At 35.9% G+C, this 25,654-nt stretch overlaps 1 protein-coding gene across 8 annotated transcripts in view; it reads right to left on the reverse strand.

The window, feature by feature from the left end:
* Window positions 1-992: 992 nt before the first annotated feature.
* FAM184A (family with sequence similarity 184 member A) overlaps window positions 993-25,654 on the reverse strand; it is a 72,805-nt gene continuing 48,143 nt past the window's right edge. Inside the window, exons 10-19 of one of the 8 annotated variants that reach the window (XM_064707958.1) lie at window positions 20,851-20,892; window positions 16,581-16,793; window positions 15,425-15,578; window positions 14,890-15,017; window positions 12,601-12,785; window positions 11,964-12,110; window positions 9,089-9,206; window positions 8,298-8,402; window positions 4,459-4,661; window positions 994-2,746 (exon numbers count right to left, since the gene is read on the reverse strand). In XM_064707958.1, the coding sequence (XP_064564028.1) occupies window positions 2,665-2,746; window positions 4,459-4,661; window positions 8,298-8,402; window positions 9,089-9,206; window positions 11,964-12,110; window positions 12,601-12,785; window positions 14,890-15,017; window positions 15,425-15,578; window positions 16,581-16,793; window positions 20,851-20,892 (1,377 nt within the window). In that variant the 3' untranslated portion in view covers window positions 994-2,664. Of the gene's footprint in view, window positions 2,747-4,458; window positions 4,662-8,297; window positions 8,403-9,088; window positions 9,207-11,963; window positions 12,111-12,600; window positions 12,786-14,889; window positions 15,018-15,424; window positions 15,579-16,580; window positions 16,794-20,850; window positions 20,893-25,654 lie in introns of those variants that run through there. The other 7 variants (XM_064707960.1, XM_064707959.1, XM_064707961.1 and 4 more) reach the window with 7 other exon arrangements.

The following is a 25,654-nucleotide window of genomic DNA, read 5'->3' on the forward strand; positions in this document are numbered from 1 at the left end:
AGACTATGCCCTAAGGTGTGTCTCCTGGTGTTGGAGATTTTTTCAGAAATGGCTTAGAAGGCAGCTGTGAGGAGCAAATTCTCACAGCCTGTTTCTGCAAACAGCAGAAGTTCTCAGGTTGTTTTTAATTACAAGTAAAAGTGACAAACATGAAGGCCTTGAGAACCTTGCATACCAGAGTTCTCAGGCAGCTTTCTCATAACAAGTAGATATTCTATCTTTGGCTGTTTTGGGAAAGTAAAAGTAAGTTTTGAGAACACAAATCTTGGTATTGAAAACAAAAGGAGGGGTTGGTGTGTTATCTCTGACCTATTGTGAGCTCGGGTTTTGCAATATGCATTAAGTGAATTAGCACTGTTATAAAAGGTGTCGATTTTGATCAATAAACTGGAGTCAGATGCTGAACCAACAAAGGTGGGTCTTCTCCCTCCACTTCAATATCCTGGCAGCCGATGCTGAGGCTGCCTATGAACTCACGAATCCTTGCACTTTCAGCTTTTTCCAGAATACCGGGTACTGCAAAGACCTGGAACATAATGGCATTGTCATCATGCAAGCCCCTTAATCCCAAAGTCAGATACTGATTTCTTTTACAAATACATTTTACAGAGTTCTCAACGCCATTTGGAAGAAAACAGAATTTTTCCTAGTTTCCTCTGGGTTTTTTTTGGGCATTTGATTTTTGGTCCATTTCGGGACTTTTTTTTGGCTGCTATTTTGGTTTGAGGAGACTGATAAGGCAGTGGTACAAGTGCTGAGTGTGGCAGACATAGTAACTGAGAGTTTCTTAATATTCAGATGCCTACTAGGAAAAATGGGCACACCTTTCACTGAATAGGTAAATGTAGAGATCATTATCTTTGTATTCCTGCCCAGTTATTCATTCCATACGAGAAAATGCACAAATGAAGTTGAAGATGGGAGAAGGCAGCTGATCCCTTGCAAAGCATGCAAGAAAAAATACACAACACTCACTTCAGAACATTGTAACAAAATGATCTAGTGAATTTTATTTTGGGTAACAGCCAAGAAATCTGACATTTTGCCCAATATGGCTTTCTTCTAAAATTAAAAAGTTGCATATACCTACAGTTGAGTCCACCAGCTACAGAAAGTCTGATGTATACATTTTTAATCCATGGCAGCATCACCAGAATACAGCTTTCAGTGGTGTTTTCAAGGTGAATTATATGATAGAAGTTTTTAAATGTGCATTTAGAAGATTTTTATATTGTTTATATGAAAACATACAAATTTTTCATTTATACATATAGTACATATAAAACTTGTAATTAGCAAGTATCTTCATCTGGGTATTTACCTTTGTGCATATAGCAAAAAAAGGATGCAGTTAGGGCTTTAGATGAAATATTAAATTTCAAGACCTTTGTATATGCTAACTAGAACCTTATTCAAATAACTCAAACATATTTTTTTTCCTGCCTTTAAAAGATAAGAGATTTAGCTTAAAAATACATTCATAAAACAAAGACAATATTCTCCCTGAGACTACCAGTGTGAGTTAATTTGTGGTAATCTTTGAATGAAAAAATATAAAAAAGACAATAAGCTCTGGTTTTCTTTATGCTGCAACAAATTTCTTGAGCAATACTGACGTCATAAAAGGTATAGATTGGGGAATCATGCTCACTAGCTGAAAAACAGTTTCATATATTAGTTTAAGAAGAAGGAAAAAAATTAATATAGACAAGGGAAGGTAACTAAGTTTTAATGAAAGACCTGTATCTGTATTAATGAGAAAAAGTAGTGTAGTTGGTATTTGTTTTTTGTGGCTTCTGTTTTTTTCATTTCAGACATGAATTTAATCCAAAGCAAGACTATATGCTCATAATGTAGATTCTTGATTTACACAGAGAGACCTAAAACAATTTTCTAAGTATTTCAAGCATTTGTTTTTGTTAATATTCATAAAAGAAATATAGAACCTGTGGGAACAGTTTTTGTTTGAATTCAATGATAAAATCTTTGATTAGAACTAGGTGGTGAAATCTCATAAGGAACAGGAGAGGAATCAACCCCCCTCCCCAGTGAACAGCTCCTGGCTTGTGGCGTTTTTCATCTTCTGTCAGAATCCATCTGCTCTGAAGGCCAGCAGCTACACTGGCCTTTACACTAGGTTTGTTTAGCATTCTTCCTTTTAAATGTTAGCTATAGAAGGTTTTTAAATTGCCAAAAAGTAACAGAACTGGGATGCATTAAACATATCCCACCCAAATTGGAGAGAGTGAGAGATATATATTTTTCCTTTTACAGTTCAAGTTGTATTTATAGTAACCATGCAATTATGTTATTTGGGGGGAAAAGCCTTACATGAAATCAAAGAAAACACATTTATAGGAAAAAGGGGGGAAAAGCATTATGTTTGTTCTACCAAAATTTATTATGTAGTAATTACAAAGTTCAAAGATTCCTCATGTTAAATAAAAATAATAGTTATAATTACACATATTGTATAGTACCATATCAGGTGATTCCAACAAATATAACATGAAATACAGTGCAGTTTCAAATCAGAAAGACAAATACTTTCTCATTCACAGTGTTTGACAAATTACAGGAAAGCTTGTTCACATGAGGGTTTACTTAAGGTCATGCTCTTATAAACAGTCCACACCACGCTGTGCCACAAAGACAAATCATCTCTCAGAATGTAAAGTATCGGGCAAACCACTCCTGGCGTTGTGGGTCTGGGGAAGCCACTGGTGAGGCATCACTCTGAGGAGGGCTACATTCACAAAGAGAAAAAAAAACAATTATCCTACAACTACGTGAAAAGTACAACTGTTAGGAGAAGAAAAAGAAAATCAAAGAGTATTCAGTAAGGAACACAGTCTGTTTTTCCATGGATTAATTTATCAGTGTGCCTTAGGATGTGATTTAATGTATCCCTATAGAATCTGCGATCATCCACTCCATTGGAGAGCATCAGCAGCACAAGTTAGTTCAGAAGCCACATTAGAAGGTGGGTAAGTAATATTTTGGAAAACATAGTTTTAAATCTCATAAAGAGCTGTAGTTTTCAGGAAGAATAAAAATAGTTTTCTTGGAAAAGCATGACTGTAGAAGGTCCTCTTTTAGCATCCTTTTCCTGTGGTAAAGTTAATTTTGAAAAATATGATGTGAACATCATATTTGTAGACATGTGCTCACAAAGACTGGCTGGCAACTGAACAGAAATACACACTTTTGTAATAATACCTATCACAAATATCACTAGCAATTGTTCATGCACACACCTGAAATATGCCAAGATACTAGAAAAAACAAACTGCTGTGCTGCAAACAGCATTTGGCTCCTCTTTGAAAACTTAGCATTCTCAGAAAATGAGCAGGAAAGAATAATTTAAATTTAATTACACAAATTCCTTTATCAATAAAAATTGGTAATAAAATAATTTCTACTATAGGATAATACAGAGAACAAAACATTTTAGAGTGTAAACTCCAGCATCACAGTCCATGGGGTCATGCACATGCATGTTTATAGATACCTGAGCATATTCATGCACATAACATGCACAGGAAAAAACATAGCAACAGTACTTTTTTTTTTAAAGAAAAAGGTTTTCTTGAAAAATATTGTTTTTCCTTATCTATTTTAGATTCTATTATTTGGTTCCCTTTATAATTAGCAGTTGCCAGGTATGTGATCTGTTGCATTAAACCAAAGGAGAGAGCAAACAACCAGCTGTGGAACCACATTTGTGGTTCTACATTTCACTTTAAGTTGGCAACTTAGAGGCGAGAGATCAGCATCTGCTAGATACAAAGTACAGCACTTCAGTGCATTTAATATGTGGGCATATCAAGATAAAATATTAAAATTCTGCCTGTAAAATGCCATTTTTAAGTTATTCAATTCAGTAGATTATTTTGTGAGAGAATTACTTGAGACTTTAATGCTGGTTTTGATTACTGGAAGCTCAGCATTAAGCACCCAAGCCTGTACATTTCCTGTTGCTGTAGTAAGGTTACTCCTATGAAATAATTTTATATAGGTGAGGAAAGAGGAAACACAAAACATTCACCTAGCACGGAAAATAATTTTCTTATATAAAAATCATTATGCTATATTACTAAATAAACAAACCTTCGTGCTAGTATCAATTCCTAAATGAAAACCAGTAAATAACACAAACATCTAAAACAATTGTTCATATATGTAAACAATTGGAAGCACATGAATTCTGTTAAGGTATTTATAAAGGTTTTCAAAGTTCAAGGCTTAGGAAAAAGTGAGAGACTACTTCACATTTCAACAAGGTCTACAATAAAAAGGAATACTATAAAGAGGTTATAATTATAACGTAAAAATTAAAAACGCTGTAAGAGTACTTGTACCTCTGAAAGGCTGATAGAGCAAGTGGGATTCAGCTCAATAAGAATAGAAAATTTTCCAAAGTTAAGCAAAAAAAAGATTGGTGAGGCAGTGCTCACCTCAAAAACGTCTTGGGCTCTTTGGGTGGCATTGGCTGTGGTAGTGGTTTGCTGCTGCTGAACTCAATATCGTGGATGGGTGAGTTAGGAATGGGGTCCAGGCGGTTTGGATGTCCATTGCCCACCACTCCGCTAGATTCCAGAGCACTTAGATTGGGGACACTCACAAACCTGTTTGTTGATTTATCGTTCTTCTTCTTTTGCTGCATTAAAAATAACAAACGTAAGGAAGGCTTCTTGCACTGGGACAGATGAGGACATTGGCTAATTTAAAAGTTTTAGTGATGGCTGGCTTGGAGGTTATTTTGAAGGAGAGGAATTGGGATAGATTGGGCTGATAGATTTCCAGTTGTAGTCTTCTGTTTGCTTTGACCTGAACACCACAAATTTTCACAGAAAAATCGAATTTCTAATCAAAATTATTAGGTTATTATGATTTAGTGTAATAATCAATGACTTTATCACATGAGTATATGATCTTTCAATATAACATTTGGGTTATATTGAAACCTTCGTTCTATTTAAGCATGTATTGATTCTATTTAAACATTGGAGATAGACAGCCTTGTGGAAAATTTCCTTTCAGTCTGTTAAATCTTTCATGTTTACTTAAATCTTTTCTTCATATCCGTGAAACAGCTCTGCTATCAAATGCAATTAGAGCAAATTTAAATGATAAAAAAATGGGTCTTTCCAACACATTTCACTCCATCACCGAGGCACAATTTGGTAACTGGACTATAAAATCTAGAAAAGCACCTACACTTCTTTCAGAGCAATTACACCCTCTCAGTCAGCAAAGCATTATAGCAGAACAGCTAAAGATAAAAATATTTCTGTACAGAAGTCCAGTTTCTTGCTCAAAGAAAAGGCCTGGCTTTGATGCTAATACAGCTGCCACTTCTGGACACCAGATGGCACAACTGAACATGGTTTATTTCAATACTCTCTGTACTTCTCTTGACAGTATTTCAAGGGATTCAAAATCTTTAGGAAATCTATTTTTATTTCACTATTTTACATTCCAGAACACATCACACAAGGGAGTCAGTGATCCTCTCTGTTTTTATAGATATTTTAATGCAGAAGGATGTTTCAAATAATTTTATCACTTTTCTTTTAAATGGCTGTCTGACAGGACATGGTGTGTATTTTCTGACTTCTATCACACTTTTCATGTCCACAATAAAATACTAAAATTCAAAGTGCCTTATTTCCAAAAATAGGAGTTTTTGACATACCCAGAGCAATAAAAAACTTCCTTGCTCAAAAATACAATGAATTATGTATTATTTAAATATATAATAAAGAATTACTTTCAATTACTTATATGCAAACCTAACACAGCAGCTAGGAGAAAAACCCCTTAAGAGCTTATTAACTACATATATGTGAACTAAATAAAATGAAAGAGAAGTGGAAACTTGTGTTGTTTCTATATAGTATTTTCCAGCAGAATTCCACCTGAAACAGGAGAGCTGTTCTATTCGAGGGTGGGCACAAGTTCAGCTGGAGACAGAGACCTATTGTTTGTTGGCACTTTCTTCTCAGCTCTCTGCTAGCTTTGATTTCAGTGTCTGACCTCTCCAGTGTTGGCAGATGCAAATGATACTAATTACAGACACATTCTTGTGGGTGTGTTTGTCAATACACAATTGAAATACCCTGACAATTTAACAGAAAGCTGTAATAGAAAACAGTGGGTTTTAAGCACCACAGTGAATGATCATCAGCTTACAAAGGATTAAACTAAGATTGTCCCATACATGTCTGCTGTAGTAGCTGAAGAGACAGGAAATAAGATACAATAGTTTGGTGAAAGTAACCAACTGTATGTAAAATACACTTGCAGGACAATATCTGCTGTAATTAAAACAGTGTGTTAAACAAACTGTAGTTAAATCTGTGTGCTCCACAGGTGGGTCATTTCTGGAAAGTGCATGTTATCCACATAAGTGCTTAGAAAAATACTACGATTTATATAATATTCTCTATGAAACAATCTATGCTTCTGAAACAGTCAAATCTGGTGAGAAAATTGTGTAAATTGTTTCCATGAAATTCATGCAAAGTATTAAGAAATTTTAGATGTAAGAATGTAATAGTATACTAAACATTGCAGAAATTAGAGTAGCTCTAACACATACTGCAATGGCTGTAATTTCGCATTAATATGCAAAGCCTGTAGTAGCTCATAACTTTTTTTTTTTTTTTACAAAAAAAAGAAAAGAGAATCAGAATTTTAGTTTCTTTGTAATTCATTCTCCAATAATACAGTATGTGCTTTGACAAAATAACATAACATTGTCCACAACTCATGAAATGACAGCTCAAAATGTACCGGTGTACAAGACACTTCTAAAGTCTAAACATTAAGTGATAGAAGCATATTATAAAAATATGTGAATTATCACTATGGAAATCTGATGCTGAAGTACTTTTCCCAAACACTTCAGATTTCACACAAACATAATGTTATATACTAAATGGTTACATTTTACATCTTTATTAATGGATGGTTCAGACAGACTTCCAACATTTTCAAACAACCATTGAAATTGTACCTAGAAGTCCTGGTATTGTCTTGAATGGGCCCAACCTAATTTCTTTTATGCAGTTAGCATAAAAATTAGGCATCCAGATAAGGGGGATTTGCTGAGCTTATGAAAATCATAGGAGAATGTTGACATTTTGCAGCAGAGTTTGTGCAGAAGTGTGAAATATGCTGATCTGATGTGAAAATGCAGTAAGGGTGGCTAAAAAACACAGCCTGATCTCAAATAATGGAGTCAGACTTCCTTCTAAATAACCTGAGCCTGAACCTTGATCACTGAAGCTCCTGAGCATCTGAGCCGCTTGGGTTGTGCCCCTTGGGTTTCAGCCTCCACTTCAGAACCTTCCCAGCTTCTGTCTGTCCAGCTTTCACTTCCCCTTCCATGCAAGTGAAATAACCTATGGGTTTTCACAAGGAGGAAGGAAACGTCAGAGGACTCGCTCCTGAAGTGGTGCAAAGGAGGTACCTTTTTACACCACCTATTTAGGTACTGTATAGTCTATTCACATTCCTCAAGAAGTGATGCTGCTGGCTCTTGAACTCGCAGGAAGGCTACCACATCAGTGTGTACAGTAGCCTTCCCTGGCTCTTATTTAGCAGGATGGAGAGAACTGGCAAAGGCTGCTACTGAAGTGCTTTTACTTGCATAGGTGGTGACAATAACTGAGAAGGCTAGAGACTGATTTCAGTCTCTTGCAGCCTCCACGGTCCATACTGGTTTGCCATTCCACTTCTCCAATCTTACTGTATGTCTTTCCCCCTTCAGACTCATTTCATGCCCTTCTTATGTGCTTCCCCTTCCCCTTTTTACCCCTATTCCCTTCCTTTTACTGTCTCTTCACCCTGTCTTTCTAATACTCTTCTACTCTGAGTGCTTCCCAAAAAGTGCTAAGTGCCCTTGCACTTTCCATAATAACCAAGAAAAATTACAAAACTAAAACCAGTTAGGGGTGTCACTGCTCTCTGTTGCATGATACAGTTCTACCCTCTATTGCCTGTCACTTTTCCATTTTAAATTTTCAGTTTTGTGATAAGAACCTGTGTTTTATGTCACACGTCAAGCAAACCAGGGCAACAGCATCAGTGTATCTCTCAACAACACAAAAGAAACAAACCTACACAAAAATAAGTAGACAAATGGAAAACTATGTTCCTTGTTTTAAAATGTCTGTTAAGAGTGATTTATGTATAGATGCAGGCACACACACATAGACATATCTTTTCTTTTTACTGTATCTTTAGATTTCTATTTCTTTACTTTAGCAATGAAGTCCATGGAACATACCTTCACCAATGGATTAATAACACCAACATTAGGGCTTGCATTAAACATTTTGTTGTAGTTAGTCTCCCTGTTTACTAGCTCCAGCTGATAGAACTTTTTGTCCTCCTAAAAAGAACAACAGATAGAAACTCCTTTTTATGCATTTTCAATCAGTTAGTGGCCAAATCTGCCTGTAAAATGGTCTCAAATGAATTTATGATTACATTTTCAAATGAACTGATAACTCTAAAAATTTCATTTCATGTTTATATATCATTATGTAGAATGATCTAAATAATTTCTATGTATGCAGTTCCGTGGTCCTGAGAGTGAGCATAGCCTACTGGATAATGTACTGCAAAAGACTCAGTATAGTTAAATTCTGATATTTACTCAATTTTAATTTCTTCATTCCTTCTTGCTTCTTAATTGGGATCTAATCAGACTAACCCAAGCCAGGGTGTTGTGCCTGAATTTGGGAAACTCAGGATCTTGGTCTTAGAAACCTCACAGAAGAAACTACTTCTTATATGGCTTACAAGGTTGCCTTGTCCCAGGATTGGAGGCAGGAGACATTTGATAAAGCATGTACCAAAATACTTCTTGTAATAATGTATTATGCTTGATTTTGGGAAACACTCTATCTAATTAGTTTTACTATTATGAGTCATTGAAACCAGAGGAATGATGTGTCAAAGAATATGAATAACATGCTAGCAGGATTGGTTCTTTAAATACATTTCAAACACTTTGAATTGGATTAACTTTTGTATTTGTCAAGATATTACACCAAGAGAGCATAGAAGTCTTACAATCAATTTCTTTATGAGTTGGTCCCGCTCTGCAATTAGGTCTTTCAGTTCTGAGATAAGCTGCAAGTCTTCTGGTCTTGATTCTCTGTTTTTATATTTTTCTTCCATTTCTTCTAAACTTTATAGAAAAGAAGAATATCCCCTTTAGCCTGATCCAGTGTTAAATGAGCGAATAGTCACATTTTTGATAAGTACAAAAGAGAGTTCAGGGAGTAAAAACAGAGGGTGACACTCTTACCACCTTGAAGGAAATTATTTTTATGTTCTCCTTCCACTTTAGATAGTTAAGAAACAAAAGAAACAAAAAAGCCCCAATAACTGTAACTTTTGCTCCAGCAGCTAAGAATTTAGGGAACATTCTAAAAACTTAACATCCTTCCTGTGCATGCATTTTTGGAAAGGGCCACTTGTAAGTAAGGCTAAAAATAAGACATTCAAAACCACAGCATCTTCCTCAGTTCTTGTGGAACATACTGGAACAGAAGATACTAAAGAACACTGAAGACTAATTGGTAACTAACTCCTCTCCACAAAAGCTACTTAGTACCATTAGAGATAAAATAAAGGAATGAGCTGCAAAACAAAAGGAATAACACTTGGATATTAGGATATCTAATGTAACAACTAACAAACATTTGAAAAAAAAACTAAGAGAAAATTTGAAATGTCTGGTGGGAAAGCATTAAAGGAGAGAAGTGAAATAAGCCAACTGAGAGAGGAATTGTACAAATAACCACATAAATATCCCTTTTACTTAAAGAACAAGTTTTGAAGACATGACAGTTTCAAGTTATTGTGTCTCCTTTAAACTAACAACATGCTCATGATGCTAAATATAGTTTCAAAAGAAAGTACTTAAATATGTCTCTCACATATTCAGCCCTCATGCAGATTAGTGAACCAAGTATCAGAAGAGATTCAGGAAATTTAACAAAGTTACTGAAAACAAGAAAGGAAATCCCAATCAAACTCTGAGAAAAATGTATGAATTAAATGGAATCTAAATCAGGTCAAGCCTAATTCCACAAGAATTAAACAAACTGTAGACACCTAGAAGCTGACCTAATTTTTCACTTCAGATAAATATTTTCTCTTCAAAAGCAACTATGAGATTTTACCTTGATTTGCGGCTGAAAAATCAGTTAATATTAAATTATATAGATAGTTTAATAACCTTCAAATAACCTGTACATATTCTGAGGAGATTATATAATGTAATTACATAAAACAATATGAATGAGAACATGATTGTTTTTACTTGCAGAGAAGGCATCTGACTCAGCAGAACAGAAATAGCCTCAGCTGGCTTAATTTTTGTGCGTACTTTTTATGCTGGGTTAAGCTATTATACATAGATCCCCGGAGTACAGTACATAGTTACACACAGCTGTAATTTTATTTTCAGGTATTTCAGAGAACTGGAGTTTTTTTCTGTTTCAAATAGATAATTTGTAATTTTAAGACTTTAGTTGTAGAGCCTAATTGATGACACCCACTCTCAAGCATTCCAAGACACGTTCTCCATTCCACAAACATTCATGAGGCCATGCTATAGGTAACGTTGAACCTGGGAACAGTAACTTGAGAAACACCTGCATAAAACTTCTCTGGGTTGGTGAGGGTGTGTGTGGGTTTTTGGGTTTTGTTCTGGCTTTTGGTTTTGGGGCTTTTTTTTTTTTGTTTGGTTTTGGTTTTTTAAATTTGTCTGCTTTCCTACATAGTTTCCTCTTTGGACAGCTTGTTGCTTCAGTGTGAACAGAGAAATAACACACTGAAAGGCAGGTCAGGGCACCCTGGATGATGCTTGCTGATTTTAGGCCAGGGCTGCTTCCTCAAAGCTCTAAATTGTGCAAAAGCAAGGAGCAGAAAACCAGCTAAATTCAGAAAACTCCTTGCCATTGAGAAGCAAACAACAGGAGGTAGCTTACACCTAATTTATTGAATGGCAAGGTACCACATTTATCAGGGCGTAAGAGCATGCATGTGGACAAGTACAAGGGGGTGAAAACTAGAATTTTATAACCATTTTATTTGAAGGCAATTTCTGAGGGCTCATTATCCAGAAAAAGCTAGATGCATTTCAGCTTTATTGTCCATTTGTAACTGATACTTATTTAGAAAAGCTTCCTATTAAAAACTTAGAACCAACTTCTTCTCTCTGCCACAAATCTTCCATGGTGCAAACACAAATCCCTTAGTGACAACTTTGTGGCAGGAAGCCCTCAATGTGCTAAGAAACCTGAGCCAGAAACTGTGACCAAATGGGTAACACCACAGAGACAGAGAATGAAGGATGTGGAAGACAGGAAAACACTGGTTGGTGACACACTATTACATCACTTCTGCCACCATTACATGGTCTAATCCCTGGTGGCATTTTGATTCAGACAAACTCTTAAGCCTTCTGTTATTGTTACGCTCATACAATCCACATCAGATACTAATTTTCCTTATGCTACCAAACCTGAAAATGTTTGCATCACTTATGCTACAATCTCACATCTCAGTAGTCATAAATACTATACTGTTTATAAACTTGTAGAAAAAATTATTGTGTTCTCACAACAGATGTATTGAAGTTTGAGAAAGAAACCACTTGAAATATTGTTTTCTCCAGTTTTCTAGGAACTGCACAGATTTAATCTTTCCTACCTGAATTTTTTTTTGTCTCAAATCCTTAACAACTTAGCCCACTACATTCCCCTAAAGATTACAAAATTGTGGTGCCTAAAGAATGCAAGATTAGCCCCCATACTTTACTGAGGTATTTCTACATCTGCATCTCTATAGTATCTTCAGGACTTTACAGACACCAGAATAAACTATTCACTCAAACGCAGCTACATACAATTCTTTTTAATGCAACAAAACTTACGAAATTTGTAAAGCTGAATTAATTTCCTTGAGCAGCTCTTGGGTCTTATTAAAATCTGCCAGCATGCTTTGTTTCTCTCTGATGTGATCTGCTGTCAAGACATCCAGCTCTTTCTCATGTTTCTTGCTTAAATCTTGCTCATGCATCCTGTTTAATTTAGTTTTTGTTAAAAAAAGAGTTATTCTAAAATCAGACTTTTTTGTTCATCTTGATTTTCTGCCATGCTTCTAATGGCTCTTACATAATATCAGTGAACACAGAAAGAATTACTGATTCATCAAAGCCTACTACTTACTGTTCTCCAATCTTCTAGCTTATTTCATGGTAAATGCATCTCCTTTAATGCTTTTTAAAATAAACAAACATAATGAATTTGAAAAAAAAAAAACACCAAAAACCAACACCTGAGGGAACTGCTACTAAAATATGCCAAAACGTGCCACTGAAATGTCACTTGACTGCACAGCATAGTCACTAACTCTACCAGTAAAGGGCAGAGCTTCACTAAAGAAGACTAAACGATATGAAATGTGACTTGACTAAGAGGACACATTTAAAACTGCAAACAGTAATTTTTTTAAAGTAAAATGGTAAGTGAAACAATACAGGTTTGAATTTAGAGCGGAAAAATTCATACCTGATCTGTTGGTTGGATTCACTGTGTATTCTAAGAATTTCTTTCCCTTTAAACTCTAATTCCTTTGTCAATGCACTTATATTTTCATGAAGATGCAGAATCTCTTTGTCAAGTTCAGCTATATGATGGTCCCGGTGTCTCAGTTCATCTTGTAGCTCTGATATTCGGCACAAAAATTCTTTTTCCTATGATATAAGTAAAAGCAGCAAAAAATATTTTAGATAGACTCATTTATAGAGGTGATGCCTGCAATACCTGCTTTTGGAAGAAAGCATTTGAGAAGAATTTTCCATCCAATAGACATTTTTTTCAGTTTTTGATGCTGACACAAATTATAATCAAAGCACAGGGCTTTTTTATTGTGTACAAGTACAAAGAAGAAATCAAAGTTATGTAATAAGTGATTTCCACTTGCAAGAACACTTAAAACCCATGATTATCACTGCCTGTTAAAATTGGTGTAGCTCATCACATTTTCCTTTTGCCCACACACACAAGAAAAAAAACCAAGTATCACTAAGATCCAGGGTCTGAGCATTTCACTTTCTCTGCCTCATCAGCATACAATCCAGAGAAACATTTTTCTCCCTTACAGCCCCATTCAATGGGGGAAAATTGCTCAAGATGTATGCCCTGCACAAACAAACTGATTCTGAAGTCTCCTATCTTACGACCATATACATAGGTCATAAATATCTTACAGCAGAATATGTGCTAAAAAGTTTATGTTATATTTATATTGTGTCAAATAAATCAAGAAAAGTCTTTCTTTTTTTGCATAAGAAATTCCAATGAAGTTAATATCTGGGAAACCCAGCTGGAGCCCATTCCAATGACTTTGATAATGCACCTCCTTGCTTCAGAAAAGTCTGTAATGAAAATAACTTTTTCAGATTTTTCTATTTCCATCTATTTCACTTCTTACAGTTTCACAGTATTTAACAAACACATAGTTTGCACAGAGAAAATCAGCAGATATTCCAAAGTAGTTTTATGTATAATTGTGTTTTGTGCCTTCACGTCTCAAGGAAATACAACTATGTCCTAGTGCACCAACTTCTTAGGGCACCTTTTAGAGCAAACAATTAAATAGAAATACTTATCTCCCTATATAAAGACTAGGTTAAAGTCATAAGAAAAAGAGGAAAAATTTACATCTACACATATAAATATTTCAAAAAGTAGAAAGTATAATCATCCTGATCAGACCACTCTCCATCTCATTCAACCCTGATCCTGTGAACTGATGAGCATTTTAACACAAGAAAGCTCAGTAACTGTTCTGCCCTCAGTGCAACCAAAGGTCATGTTTAGCAGATCACAAAGGCAAAAAGTACCCCCTGTTGGGTTGGATCAAACAGAGTTCTTGTAATTTACTTTTTATTTCTGACATCTCATTTAGGTGTCAGACTCTGGGCTTAAACAACACATGACTGAAACTATATCCGCCTAAATCCTGCATGACAGCACCTGGGTTTTGCCTCTGCTGCCCACACCGTTAAACCAGCAAGGAACAGGTAAAAAAAGGCTCATCTTCAACTGTCTCTGTTTTTGTGTAAAGGCTATGTCTAACAAACCCTGGTTCCTCTCTTATTATATTTCTAAACTGACTCCTCCTCCTTGGTGCTGGAGTATCAGTAAATCAATTTTGAAAAGCCTATTATACAGGCAAATAGGTAGTTTTCCAGTCCTCTTATTTCTAGGAGTCTGGCCTTCAATACACCTTATACTTGGAATTTTTAACTACTAATGGAAAAACTGACTGTGTCTAAAATGAAAAATGAAAGATAAACGGTGAATTAATCAGTTTGCTACTGAAAGCAAAGGTAGTTCATGCTGGCTTTGGGAGCTTGGTTTTGGTGGGGCTTTTTTGTGTACTTTTTTCTTCATTTTGAAGCAATCCTCTGATTACAAGCAACCACTGCTTTCGCCATATCTCTTAGGCTTCAAAGAGAAACAGCTTTTTCCTTCCTGCTGGCAGCTGAGGATGAATACAATTTTGCAAGAATGGGCACTTGCCTCCCACAGCAAGCCAAGGTGCTCCCAGATGGCTGTGCCATTCTGAGAGGAAACTACCTGGATTTCTAGGCTTTGAAGGTGGTTTGTGGAAGGCAGAAAAAGCTAAGTAAGGAAGTTTAGGAAACTGGTAGGAACACATTAGCTGCTGGTGCTGGATGATTTTGAAGGATTAAATGTTTGTTGCTTGTTCTCATTATTCCCTTTCCTGCAAAGGGAAAAATGAATACTGACCATGCCATTTTACAGCCAGATCCCAGGCACGCTTCCTACCTGTCGCCTGCCAAGCTCTATGCTTCTTTCAAGCTCCATTTTGGCAGCTACCAGTTCTTGTTGATGGTTGTGCCTCAGCTGGTCAATTGCTGCTGCATGTTGGTGGTTGAGCTCTGAGCGCAAGGAAGCTGGTTACCATGAAGAAAGAGAGAAGTTTAATTTGGACACGTTTACATTAATTAACAGCAACAGTCCAGCTCCATCTAGTATTGCTGCTGATCTAAAACACGCTTTACATCAGCTAAGTAATTGTATTGTATTTTATTCCTGTTGTTTTCTGAATACACCAGTTCTCCATCAGGAACTTTGGTTGCTTACTCCTTCCAAAAGCCCTCAAGGGTGAGGTATGTCCAAAGTGAAGAGTCTAGGCTTACCTATTAAAGCTTATAGTGATTTTAAGAGGAACACTTAGGTCCACACTGAATGACTCAGAGAGACACTACAGTGTTATAATACACACACACACGTGCATGTATATTTGCATAAGTAGAAATAATGGTTTTGGACCCATTTTCAAATTTGAAAATAAGTATACCTAACATAGCTTTTCCTTCATCCTCCAGCTCAAATCGTAGAGTCTGAAGTTCCTGTTCCATCTCCAATTTAAAGCCTTCCATGGCTTGTTTGTGTGTTTCTTTCAGTGCATGAAGCTCTTCTGAGTGCTTCTGTTGTAAACGTTCTTCTAACTCCTATGAAATCAAAATCGACAAAATTTGTTCCACACCAACTTAAAGAATGTATAAAATATTACACAATAAATAACTGGAAACAAAAAGCAGTCATTGACATACTCTAGAAAAAAACCACTCTAGTATTACTCATATTTTCTTATCCTCCTAACATAGTTTTTCTTTTCTGTGGTTGATGGTTACCAAGATTATCTGTGCACAAAACCCATTTGGCTCACAGCTGGAAAAGCAAAAAAAAAAATTCAATCCATGGATATATCTACAAAAGCAAGCAATATAATAAGGTGCAGTTTCATAGACGGGTTTAGTGTGCACACATTTGGGGACTTCTGCTCCCTAAGGACACCCATGTTTACTCCCTAATGGAATTGTATGAATCATAATGTTCCTGCTACACATCTTCTGCTGATCTTCAGGGCACACAGTGTGAAAACTGATTGCAAAGGCACACTCTGGAGCTGAACTTAAGATACCCCCCATCACATAACATGCACTACCAAAATTCCAATTTTAAAGCTGGTTTTGTCAAGGTTTTAAAAAAGTATCTTGAGTGGGATATGAAAATTATCTTGCAAGTCACAGAACATAGCTAACACAATTTTTAACATAAGAAAAATATAAAATACATTTCAAAGGAGTCTATTGACAGAAAATACATGCAAAATTAACTATAATGGAAAATTCCTGTTCCAAATCAAAACAAGAATATAATATTAAGGGTAACAACGTCAATCTACCATAAAGAAATGCATGTGTTGACAATACTTTTACATATATACACACACAGCTATACATGTGTATATAAAGTAAGACATGAAACAATGCCAGTGTTAGAAAATATTTTCAATATGTTTTGTTCATATTTAACTGGATAGATAACAATACATCAGCTGAAAAGGAAATATTGAAGTTATGCAGATTCTTTACTAATTCCAACTGTATATTCAAAATGCTAAAATGGCAATATTCTCTACAGAGTTTGGAATAACCATACAAACGTGCCTTTTGTTCTTGCTCTTTTGTTTCTTCCATGTTTTGGAAGGCAAGGATATGGGCTTCCTGAAGTGACTTATGCCTTTGCTGATGCTCTTCTTCTAATTCCTGGATCTCCTGAGTCAGTCTCTGTCGCTCCTGACTGAACTGGGCTTGTAGCTGTTGCAAAGAGCTCTGGGACTGGGAAAGCTGCATCTCCAGATTCTGCTTCAGTAAGGAGATCTAACCCACAACAGAATAGCAAATATTCATTAGTCATTAATACTAACATCAGCTGTAAAGATGACATTCAGAAGCAGAAAACATTTGAAATTTTAGAGCAAGAGCATTAGCTAAAAGACAGACAAGCAATGTCATCCATCTAGTGCATCTGCTATTAATGTTATATGTATATAACCAGAAATATAATAATTACATTTTAGTGGTTTTGTAAGGATTATCATATTCATTAGTTCATACTGCAGCACTACCTGTAAAACAATTTTTAATGGCCAAATTATCAAAGATTATTTAGGTTTTATATAAAAGATCGATAAAAATGACACTATCAATGTCTGAAACCAAACACTTGATTGTTAAACTATTCTTGAGGGGAACACCCATTCTGCAAGGATAATCCTGCACTTGGAATAGGAGAGGACAGCCTGTGACATCTACACTGTTTTTTACATCTTTTTGTATTCTATGGTCCTACCTTACTAGTGATTTTCTCATTTAGAAAGAAACAGTACCACTCAACATCAAAAAAAAAGTAACACTTGATGGATTTCCCATCACACATTTTTCTGTTAGTTCAGTAAGACTATGAGAGTGATTTTTATGCTTGTTTCCAAGATCTAAATAATTTGAGTCACAAACAACTAATTTTCTTAGAAACACCTGATTTTACAAACAATGCTTTTTTATCCAACAAGTATTATAGTACACTATATTCCTTTTTTAGCCCCATTACCTTTTTATAATAATATTATACTTTGTTCTCCACATCAGAGATCATCTTTTCAGACTGAAAGTACTAAACCTGTATTCCCTTTCTAGCCATGAGATACCCTCCAGTTCTAGAAACAAGATTTACCCAAAAGAGAATTTTGCTACATTGATTCAAAGGAAGGATAATTATATTGCCAAGTGACAAAGAATTTGAATCAGTAAGGATACTTTTCAGGCCTCAGAGCATTGCATAATATGGAATTATAAATGGAAGTCTGATAGTGTCATTTGATTCAGCATACCTTAAAATTAATTATGTCAAATTTGTAACGACATTGCACATCAAGTTATTGAGTTAGAGAACATTAAATCCACCACTTAGCAGAATATTAATTGCAGCATACCAAGTACAACTTCTAGCATGAACATTGCTGCCAAACATGTGGGTTAAGGTTTTTTTTTTCCAGAAGGACACAGCTTAAGCAGACTTGAAAGAAAAAAGCTACAGAAACAAAAATTGGAAGTAAAGCAAAAGAAAACAAAAATCAGACTAATTTAAATGAAATAAGCATAGCTTGCCGTATTTCAGGTTCACAAGGTCTTTGTGACTGGGAATATACACTCTAACATACACTGTATAAATAGTATTGTACTTCAGATACCTTTGAAAAAGATTAGCTGCTATTAAAGGAATGTAGGGAAGGCTTACACAATGTTTTGCAAAACCTTTTACTAACGACATTAAATACAAATTTCATATAATAATTGCATAGTGTCAGACCAAAGCTTTATCTGATCTCTGGTTTTGCCTGCAGAAAGGACCAACTAGGATTACCCTAGAAAAAAAAGGCCAAGCATAAATGTAGGGAGCTTGACTCAGTAGTCTACCTGGAACTAGCAATGTTTCTTAAATCAGAAGAGGTATTTTGGAGCAGATGTATAGAGGAAATAATAACAACCATTATCTGAGCCCATAAAAGTTTTTAGTATCCAAATATCCTGTATCAAGTTCCATGCAGACATGCCAATTTAACATGATGATATTCAGTACTTGTAATGGAAAGGAGTGAAAAGAAGTTCCCTTTCCATTCGCTGTATTCTACTCATGAGAGTTTCTATAGCTCTCCATCATTTCCCTCCTTACAAACTCTGCCATACAGAACTGCTTTGGCTTAATGAGTTTCTCCTTGTATGAAAGTTATTTCATATCTATGATCACATTTTTCCTACTTTTACCCCTTTTCTACTACTTCTTTTTTTAAGATTAGGAGTCCAAAGCAGCACAAGTTATTGGACATGAGAGTAAACTCTGTTTTTATGTACTGATTTATATGGTTTTACATGTTATGTTCTCTGTTTCTTTCCTACATTCCTAAAGTTTTATTTGCTTTTGAGACTCCTACCGAGAACTGAGGTGGTGTTTTCATAAAATTATATATCACAGTCCCAAAATCTATTTTCTAGTTGCAACAGGCCAAGGTAAGGCTCATCATTTTACAGAAAAAGTTACAATTTTTCTTTCCTTGTGTATCATTTTGCATTTACCTACATTGGCTTTAATCTGATATTTTATTGCCAAGTCCCTTGGCCTTTTACACATATTCTAGTCTGAATAAGCTTTTACAAGCTGCAAAGTTTCCTACCTTGCTTATTTATCAACAACCTGTAAAAGAAAATATTTTTAGCTCCAGTGTAACTCTACTGATAATCTACCTTCACTGTGGACTATTACATTTATTTAATATCTATATATAATATAGAGTGCATTTTTTGTCTTCACCTCTAGAAACTCCCACCACTGAAGAGGTGAGGTTGCACCATGCACCTGCCAGCATGGCCAGCTCTGAATTTTCATATCTGCATCATCTTCTCATACTGCAATGTGGTTGTTATCCTTCTCCAGCAAAAAAAAAAAAAAAAAAAAAAAAAAAGCTATTTTACCTAAACTTTCCCTTGGTCTACTCACATCCCCATCTACTCTTATTCATCCCATGTTCACTGCTGGGCCCTTCTCTCCTTCCCACCTTTCTGTAACCTCATACCTACCTGGTCCTTCTCTTCACCCGTAAGCCCATTCTCACTGGTCCCTTTGACCATGTTCCTGTCCCTCAGGCTTCTCACCACTGTCCTGTCCTGTTTACCCTGGCCACCAGGAGGTACAGTGCTAGGGGAAGTCCTGCAGAACTTCTGGTAATTTCATGATCACACTCTAACAAGCCTTTCATTATAACAGTCAAATAGAGTCAACCACGGTAACTTAGGCAAATTTTAATTAAAATAACATGAAAAATTGTATCTTTGGCTTGAAGTTAAATCTATCTCTCACTTAAGTTCCTGCTCCAAATTCGGACAATTATCAGTATATAATTTATAAATATGTTGAGCATGGGCCTAGGGCAAAATGATTTTGTTTTCCTTTCTGTCCTGGAAATGTGGAAAACATTTTAACTGAGATGACCAAGAGAAGTCTGACATCTGGGCAGGAAGTCATCTTCGAAGAGAACAGGAATAAGCAAGAGCAGCTCATCCTTTCACCAGATTAAAGTGACTGCAAAACCATAGCCTGAAATGAGTCAATGTCTGGAGATGTCTGTTTGCATCAATAGACTATACAGAAAATAAAGGACAATGAGGATTAAATGATTCTAGCAAGCAAGTCACATTAGCCTACCCTTCTAATAATTTGTTTTGATGTTGAAAAGTACAAAAAAAGTTAAAGTATCAGTCTTTTTAGAGGAGCATGTGATTTTAAATTATATTTTGATTATTCAGTGCAGAGACTGATATCCTTAAGAGCATGTTTTGAGAACATCAGTGCCTCTTTTTGTATGTCCTTGGACTACCCTTTCTGTACACCTCTGTACTGAGGATTCAAAAGAAAACAGCTCTAAACACCATTCTCTGAACTTCCAATACTTTTATCCCAGGTTTTCAGCACATCAAAAACATCAGTGAGAATTTAAAAAAAAAATAGAAAAAACAGTTTGGCTACAATTATGAGTTACACTGCAAAACTGCAAATTATAGTAGAGCATCAATTCCATGCTTTGTAAAAGCTCTGCAATACACATCTGCACTGCCCACAAGCTTGCTTGCATTAACAATGACATAAGGACGATGCTCATGTTATGACCACGTACACAGTGTTTGATGCCAGTGATGCACACACAGTCACACAGAGAGATGAGGGGATGCACTCCACAAGCTTTGATAGCAGCACATGTTCTCGTCTCAAATATTATCACGTCTCTCATTTCATGGGCTTAAGCTGTAAAGCAGCACTGCAGGATATGCAGGTTGATTAGTGCAAGCATGCCCTGTTCACAAGCTGTAAGTGCAGATCACTTACATTGTTGATAGATTTATGCAAAGCTTCACCGAGACAGTGCCGCTATGAAGGAAAGATCACAGGAATAAAGGGAAACATTCAGAAATCAACTAAGTAAAAGAAAAAGGGATAAGGAAGGAAGGGTAAACATAGAACATTAATTATAATTTGATCAGAGAAAAATAAATTGAAAGCCATCTGGAAAAAATATGAATATGTTGCTTTGACTTAGTCTATAAGCTACTGAACACAGAACAGAATGATATGGTTTACCATGTTATGTTTCTGACATACAGTACAGCATTATTTCTTTAACATGATATTACTATATAGACATATATTACACAACTGAACACTTTTGAAGTTATCCATTTGTTTTCTCTTCTCCTTTATGGCAAAAAAAATTTGGGAAGAAATCATTAAGTACATGAACAGATGTTATATAAGGGCACAATTGACAATCAGCTATGTGTCAAATATCACAAGCATATTAAGTACATAATATTAATGATAAATTTTCACTGTTAAAAGGCAGAAAATGAGTTTAGTAATTAATGAAGACATTTTTATTAAAATACTACTTTTATCTTTCTTAAAATTCAGAACCAAAGGCATACATAAAAGACTATTCCTCAAAGTCTCCAGCAATAAAATTATTTAATGTACCACTTATATTAGTGGTGATCAGTAATGAAAAGCAAAAAATCCCAACATATTGCCACAAAAATGCTCAGTGAAATTTTATTGATCATACAAATCTATGTAATTCATATGCATATGAAAATGCCTGTGTGTTTTTATATATATATGAATTATGTAGATAAGCACAAACACATGCACAGAACAGAGTCATCAGAAATTAAGTGAGAGTAATGTCAAATCCAGCATGACCACTTTCCACTTTTGTCACAGGTTGCTGAAGAAGATGGCTTTCTCCAGGAGACAGCAGGTATTTTGACACCAGCCTGAAAGCCTGTAGGTGGGAGCTATTAAATAACACTTTGCCAAAATAAAAAAAGAAATTGTTATTTAGTCTCGAGAATCCAAAAAAAAGAGACACAAAACAAAAATACATTATTGTGAAATATCCAAAATAAGCTTATTAAAATTGTAAGGGAGTTATAAACATGAATCTATGCAAGAGTGGAACACTAGGAGGCATCATACTCCAGCAGACAAGGCAAGAGACCATAATCTAACAGCTCTGATTCCAACACTGGACTTTGACACTGCTGTTCTGAACAAATCCACCCAATTTTTCTGTGCTTCCTTTCCCATATGGGAAAATGTTTGTTTAGGGGCGAAGCTGTTATGAATAAGAATGAACTCCTCCTAAATAAATGTTCACTTTCTAGAACATTTGGGACTTCATATTGGTAGATGCATCTATTCAGCACTGTGGTACTTAGAATTTACACCTGAAGCAGAAAAGTTGTCATTGCACTACACTGAAGAGAAGTTCCAAGTCAAAATAAAATAATATAGACTAGTCAATTGTAATGGAAGCTCATTCCAGCAAAATGTGCAGCAATTAAATCAGATGGAACTCCATATTCAAACATATGCAGAACACATTCAAAATGTAGTACTCCAAAATAGCACTGGTTTAAATGTTATTAAGAAATTTCGTAAAAAATCCAGACATCGTTATGAGTACTTCCATAGCAAGGTCCATCCACGTTCTGGATAAAGAAAATATTAAGAACCAAAAAGAATGCAGGCATAGTTATTACTGTCTGTATATCTATGATGGGGAAAAGTGATGATTAAAAAACAAGGAAGCAGGTGGGTTTAACTATCACTCTATTTCTACAGGTTGGAATTCAAGATTTCATTTGTGATGTTACAGTGGTGTAAGAAATCTTTGCTCAGTTCTCTCTGAAACCTATGGGGTGTACAAGCTTAAACTACTTCTTGAAAGTACAGACACTTCTGAAAAAACATCTCTACTTGGTATAGATGTATTAGCTGACCTGATTTCACTTGATTTTGCTGTCTCATTTTTCAGTAGAAGTATTATCTTCTCCACCCTCAGCATATGCAAAGCCAAGCCTCAGATGCAACCAAGAAAGCTTCACCATGACTCAGAGGAAGAGCAGAGAATCGAATCTGCATCTTTATATGCAGCATCTTTAGAACCCACTGATCATTGCAGGCTGCTCAGCAGGACTGAAAGACTTTGCAAACAATACATGGAACAAAACTGGAATTCTCAGATCTCTTTCAACATCTCTCCTAGAAGAGCTGACTTTTCAGTTTAGTTGGGCAAATGTGTGTTGCAGTAAAAAATAGATTCAGTGATTTGAAGCTATACAAGCTTTGTGTTTGCTTGTTGTAATGAACAGTTGCTTGTGTTCCAATCACAGCTGTCACAGGGGCCATTCTTGGTGATGAAATGGTGTCATTTTCTTCAAGAAGGACATTTACTGCACCAGTGACATTTTCACATTTTCATTCAGTTACCTTGTTTCCTACAAGACATTAACTAATTGAATGCATGGAAGTTCTCCTGTTTCATGGTTTCTCTGAACTAAAAATTACTTTCAATGAGATTAGAGAGGCTTGACACTTAATTTCAGCATCAGTCTTCATATCACCCAAAGATCAGTTATGTAACACTTTTCCCTCACTGACATTTCAATGTCAATTCAATTCCTGCTGGCAAACAGGAATTCTTGTGTAAAACCTGAGACCCTAACTGGAAAAGCTCCTACTTTATCTGTTTTATCAAAGCAAATCTAGATTGCTACACAATCTTTGCTTCATTTTAAGAATGACCACCCAGAGATGCCGCTTACCTTTCTGAACAACAAATCCTACCTGCACCCATCAGACATTAGTAAAGGAAATGAGTTTCTGAAGTGCCTAGCACAGAAGCCAAAGGGACCTTTGGCATAAGCCCACTTTATCCATCTAATAATGGCAACAGCAACCCTAAAACTCTCCCTCGAGACAGGTCTTTGAAGAGGAGGACTGATTTGTCAGCAGATGCACAGTCTCTGGCTGCGCAGTGCTTACGTGGCAGATGACTCCGCAGAGATTTGGAAAGCAGCTGTTTGCTACTACAACGTTTTGTACTTGGCTCGAGGCTTCTGACACGCTAGGAACTGGAGAGCTACATCAAAGTTTGCCCTCTCAGACTGGTAAGAAAAAGCAGCATTTAGAGTCTTTTCCCTGTCTCAAAACTCAACAGTTTTCTGATGAGGAAAAAGAAGTATATACAAGGTATTCTGAAATCTTAATAATATCTGGGATCTAATTGGTCCTGATTTCTTCCTGGTTTTGCAGCAACCCTAAAGGGAAGGTGCTATTTTCAGGATGCCAGAAGGTGGGAAACTTACCCTCTTGCGATAAAAAGATGGAGTTTTAATCTTTTCCAGTTCTAGGAATCTATCACACTTCTAGGCAAAATCACAGAATGGCATGGGTTGCCCTAGGTATTTTGCAGATTTGAAGCTGTTTGGATATTAGAGTACATTTTTTTAATCCAACAAAGTGCAAGTTCAATGGTCAGGGGAAAAACAAGTGCATTTGAATGTCCTGATAATTTTTAAAGGTTTTGGAAAGTTACTAGGGCTTCATTCATTTATTTGTCATAATGCTGTCAGGATTTTAAAGATTACAGACACGCCTTAACTAATTTCTCCTGGAGCATAGAAGTATCACTGCCCATAATCTAGAATTTCAATCATCTGCTGAATCACAAACAAATTTTACCCCACTTCATCAGTTCTCTCTCATTCCTTCTAGAGTCCACTTTTGGTTTTGAACCAAAAGCAAAAGCTACTTTAGCAAGTACAGAGCAAAGAGGCTAAGAGAAGCATTTTAAAACTAAATGCTTGCCAAAGTCTTTACCTTACATTTAAGGGAAAAACATATATAAATACAGGATTAAAATTTTGTTTTGGAGATGGTATTACTGTTGGATTTGGCTTAGATTTCTATTTACTAGTTTTGGAAGTGTGAACTTCCAAATGTCAAATTAAACTTTTTACTCATTTACACAATACTAAGAATTTCATGTTCTTTTCATCCACTGACATCAGGATCACATCTGTGCAGAGAATAGGGAGCCCAGAACAAGTGGGATTCCTTACTGAGAAGTAAAAAGTCATGAACCAGGGGAAAAACCCTCAGTAGTTGGCCCTCTAACAGCTGCAGTGAGTTTGGACTACGAGAATATCCACATGCTCATGTGAAGCAGTTTCTGACCTGTTTAAAGAATAGGTTTCCCACCTGGAATACAGGAGCACTAATTCTTCTACACCAGTGGTGAGTGGCAGGATGCACATAGACAGTGGATCTAGGCAGAAACTCCCAAATCTCCTCTAATTCTCTGTGAGGCCTGCCTGAGTTACAGCACAATCCCATTAAGACCACAGTTTTGAGAGTTGTATTAATTTGTCAAAATTTTCAACAGTCAAAGCAAGCATGCTCCTTCAGATAAACAGGTACCTACAGACTGAGAAGAGTCACAAAACATTAACCTGAACTACATTCCAGGGTGCCCTCTGCTCTTTTCTCCCTCCTTGGTTTGACTTTTCTTTTTATTCTTTTGGATTTCCACCTTTTAGATTTTTAAGTGCTTTTAAAACCTGCCCAACATCTCTTACCATCCACTAGATGTCATGGTAGCCTTACTAGTATTACTGAATGCAAGAATCACCACAGCAAATTCGGAGGGAGTTATTTGAAGTTTACCTCCACTCTGTTTCTGACAGACAAGCCTTTAGACAGGGTGTTCAGGACAATATCAAGTGACAGGGAGCTGAGTAAAATGATTCTGTGCTGAAAGTTTATCTCCCTTCTTTCTGGAAACTGATAC

The sequence above is a fragment of the Zonotrichia leucophrys genome, chromosome 3 (genome assembly GCF_028769735.1).
Source record: "Zonotrichia leucophrys gambelii isolate GWCS_2022_RI chromosome 3, RI_Zleu_2.0, whole genome shotgun sequence".
In the NCBI taxonomy this organism is placed as follows: Eukaryota; Metazoa; Chordata; class Aves; order Passeriformes; family Passerellidae; genus Zonotrichia; species Zonotrichia leucophrys.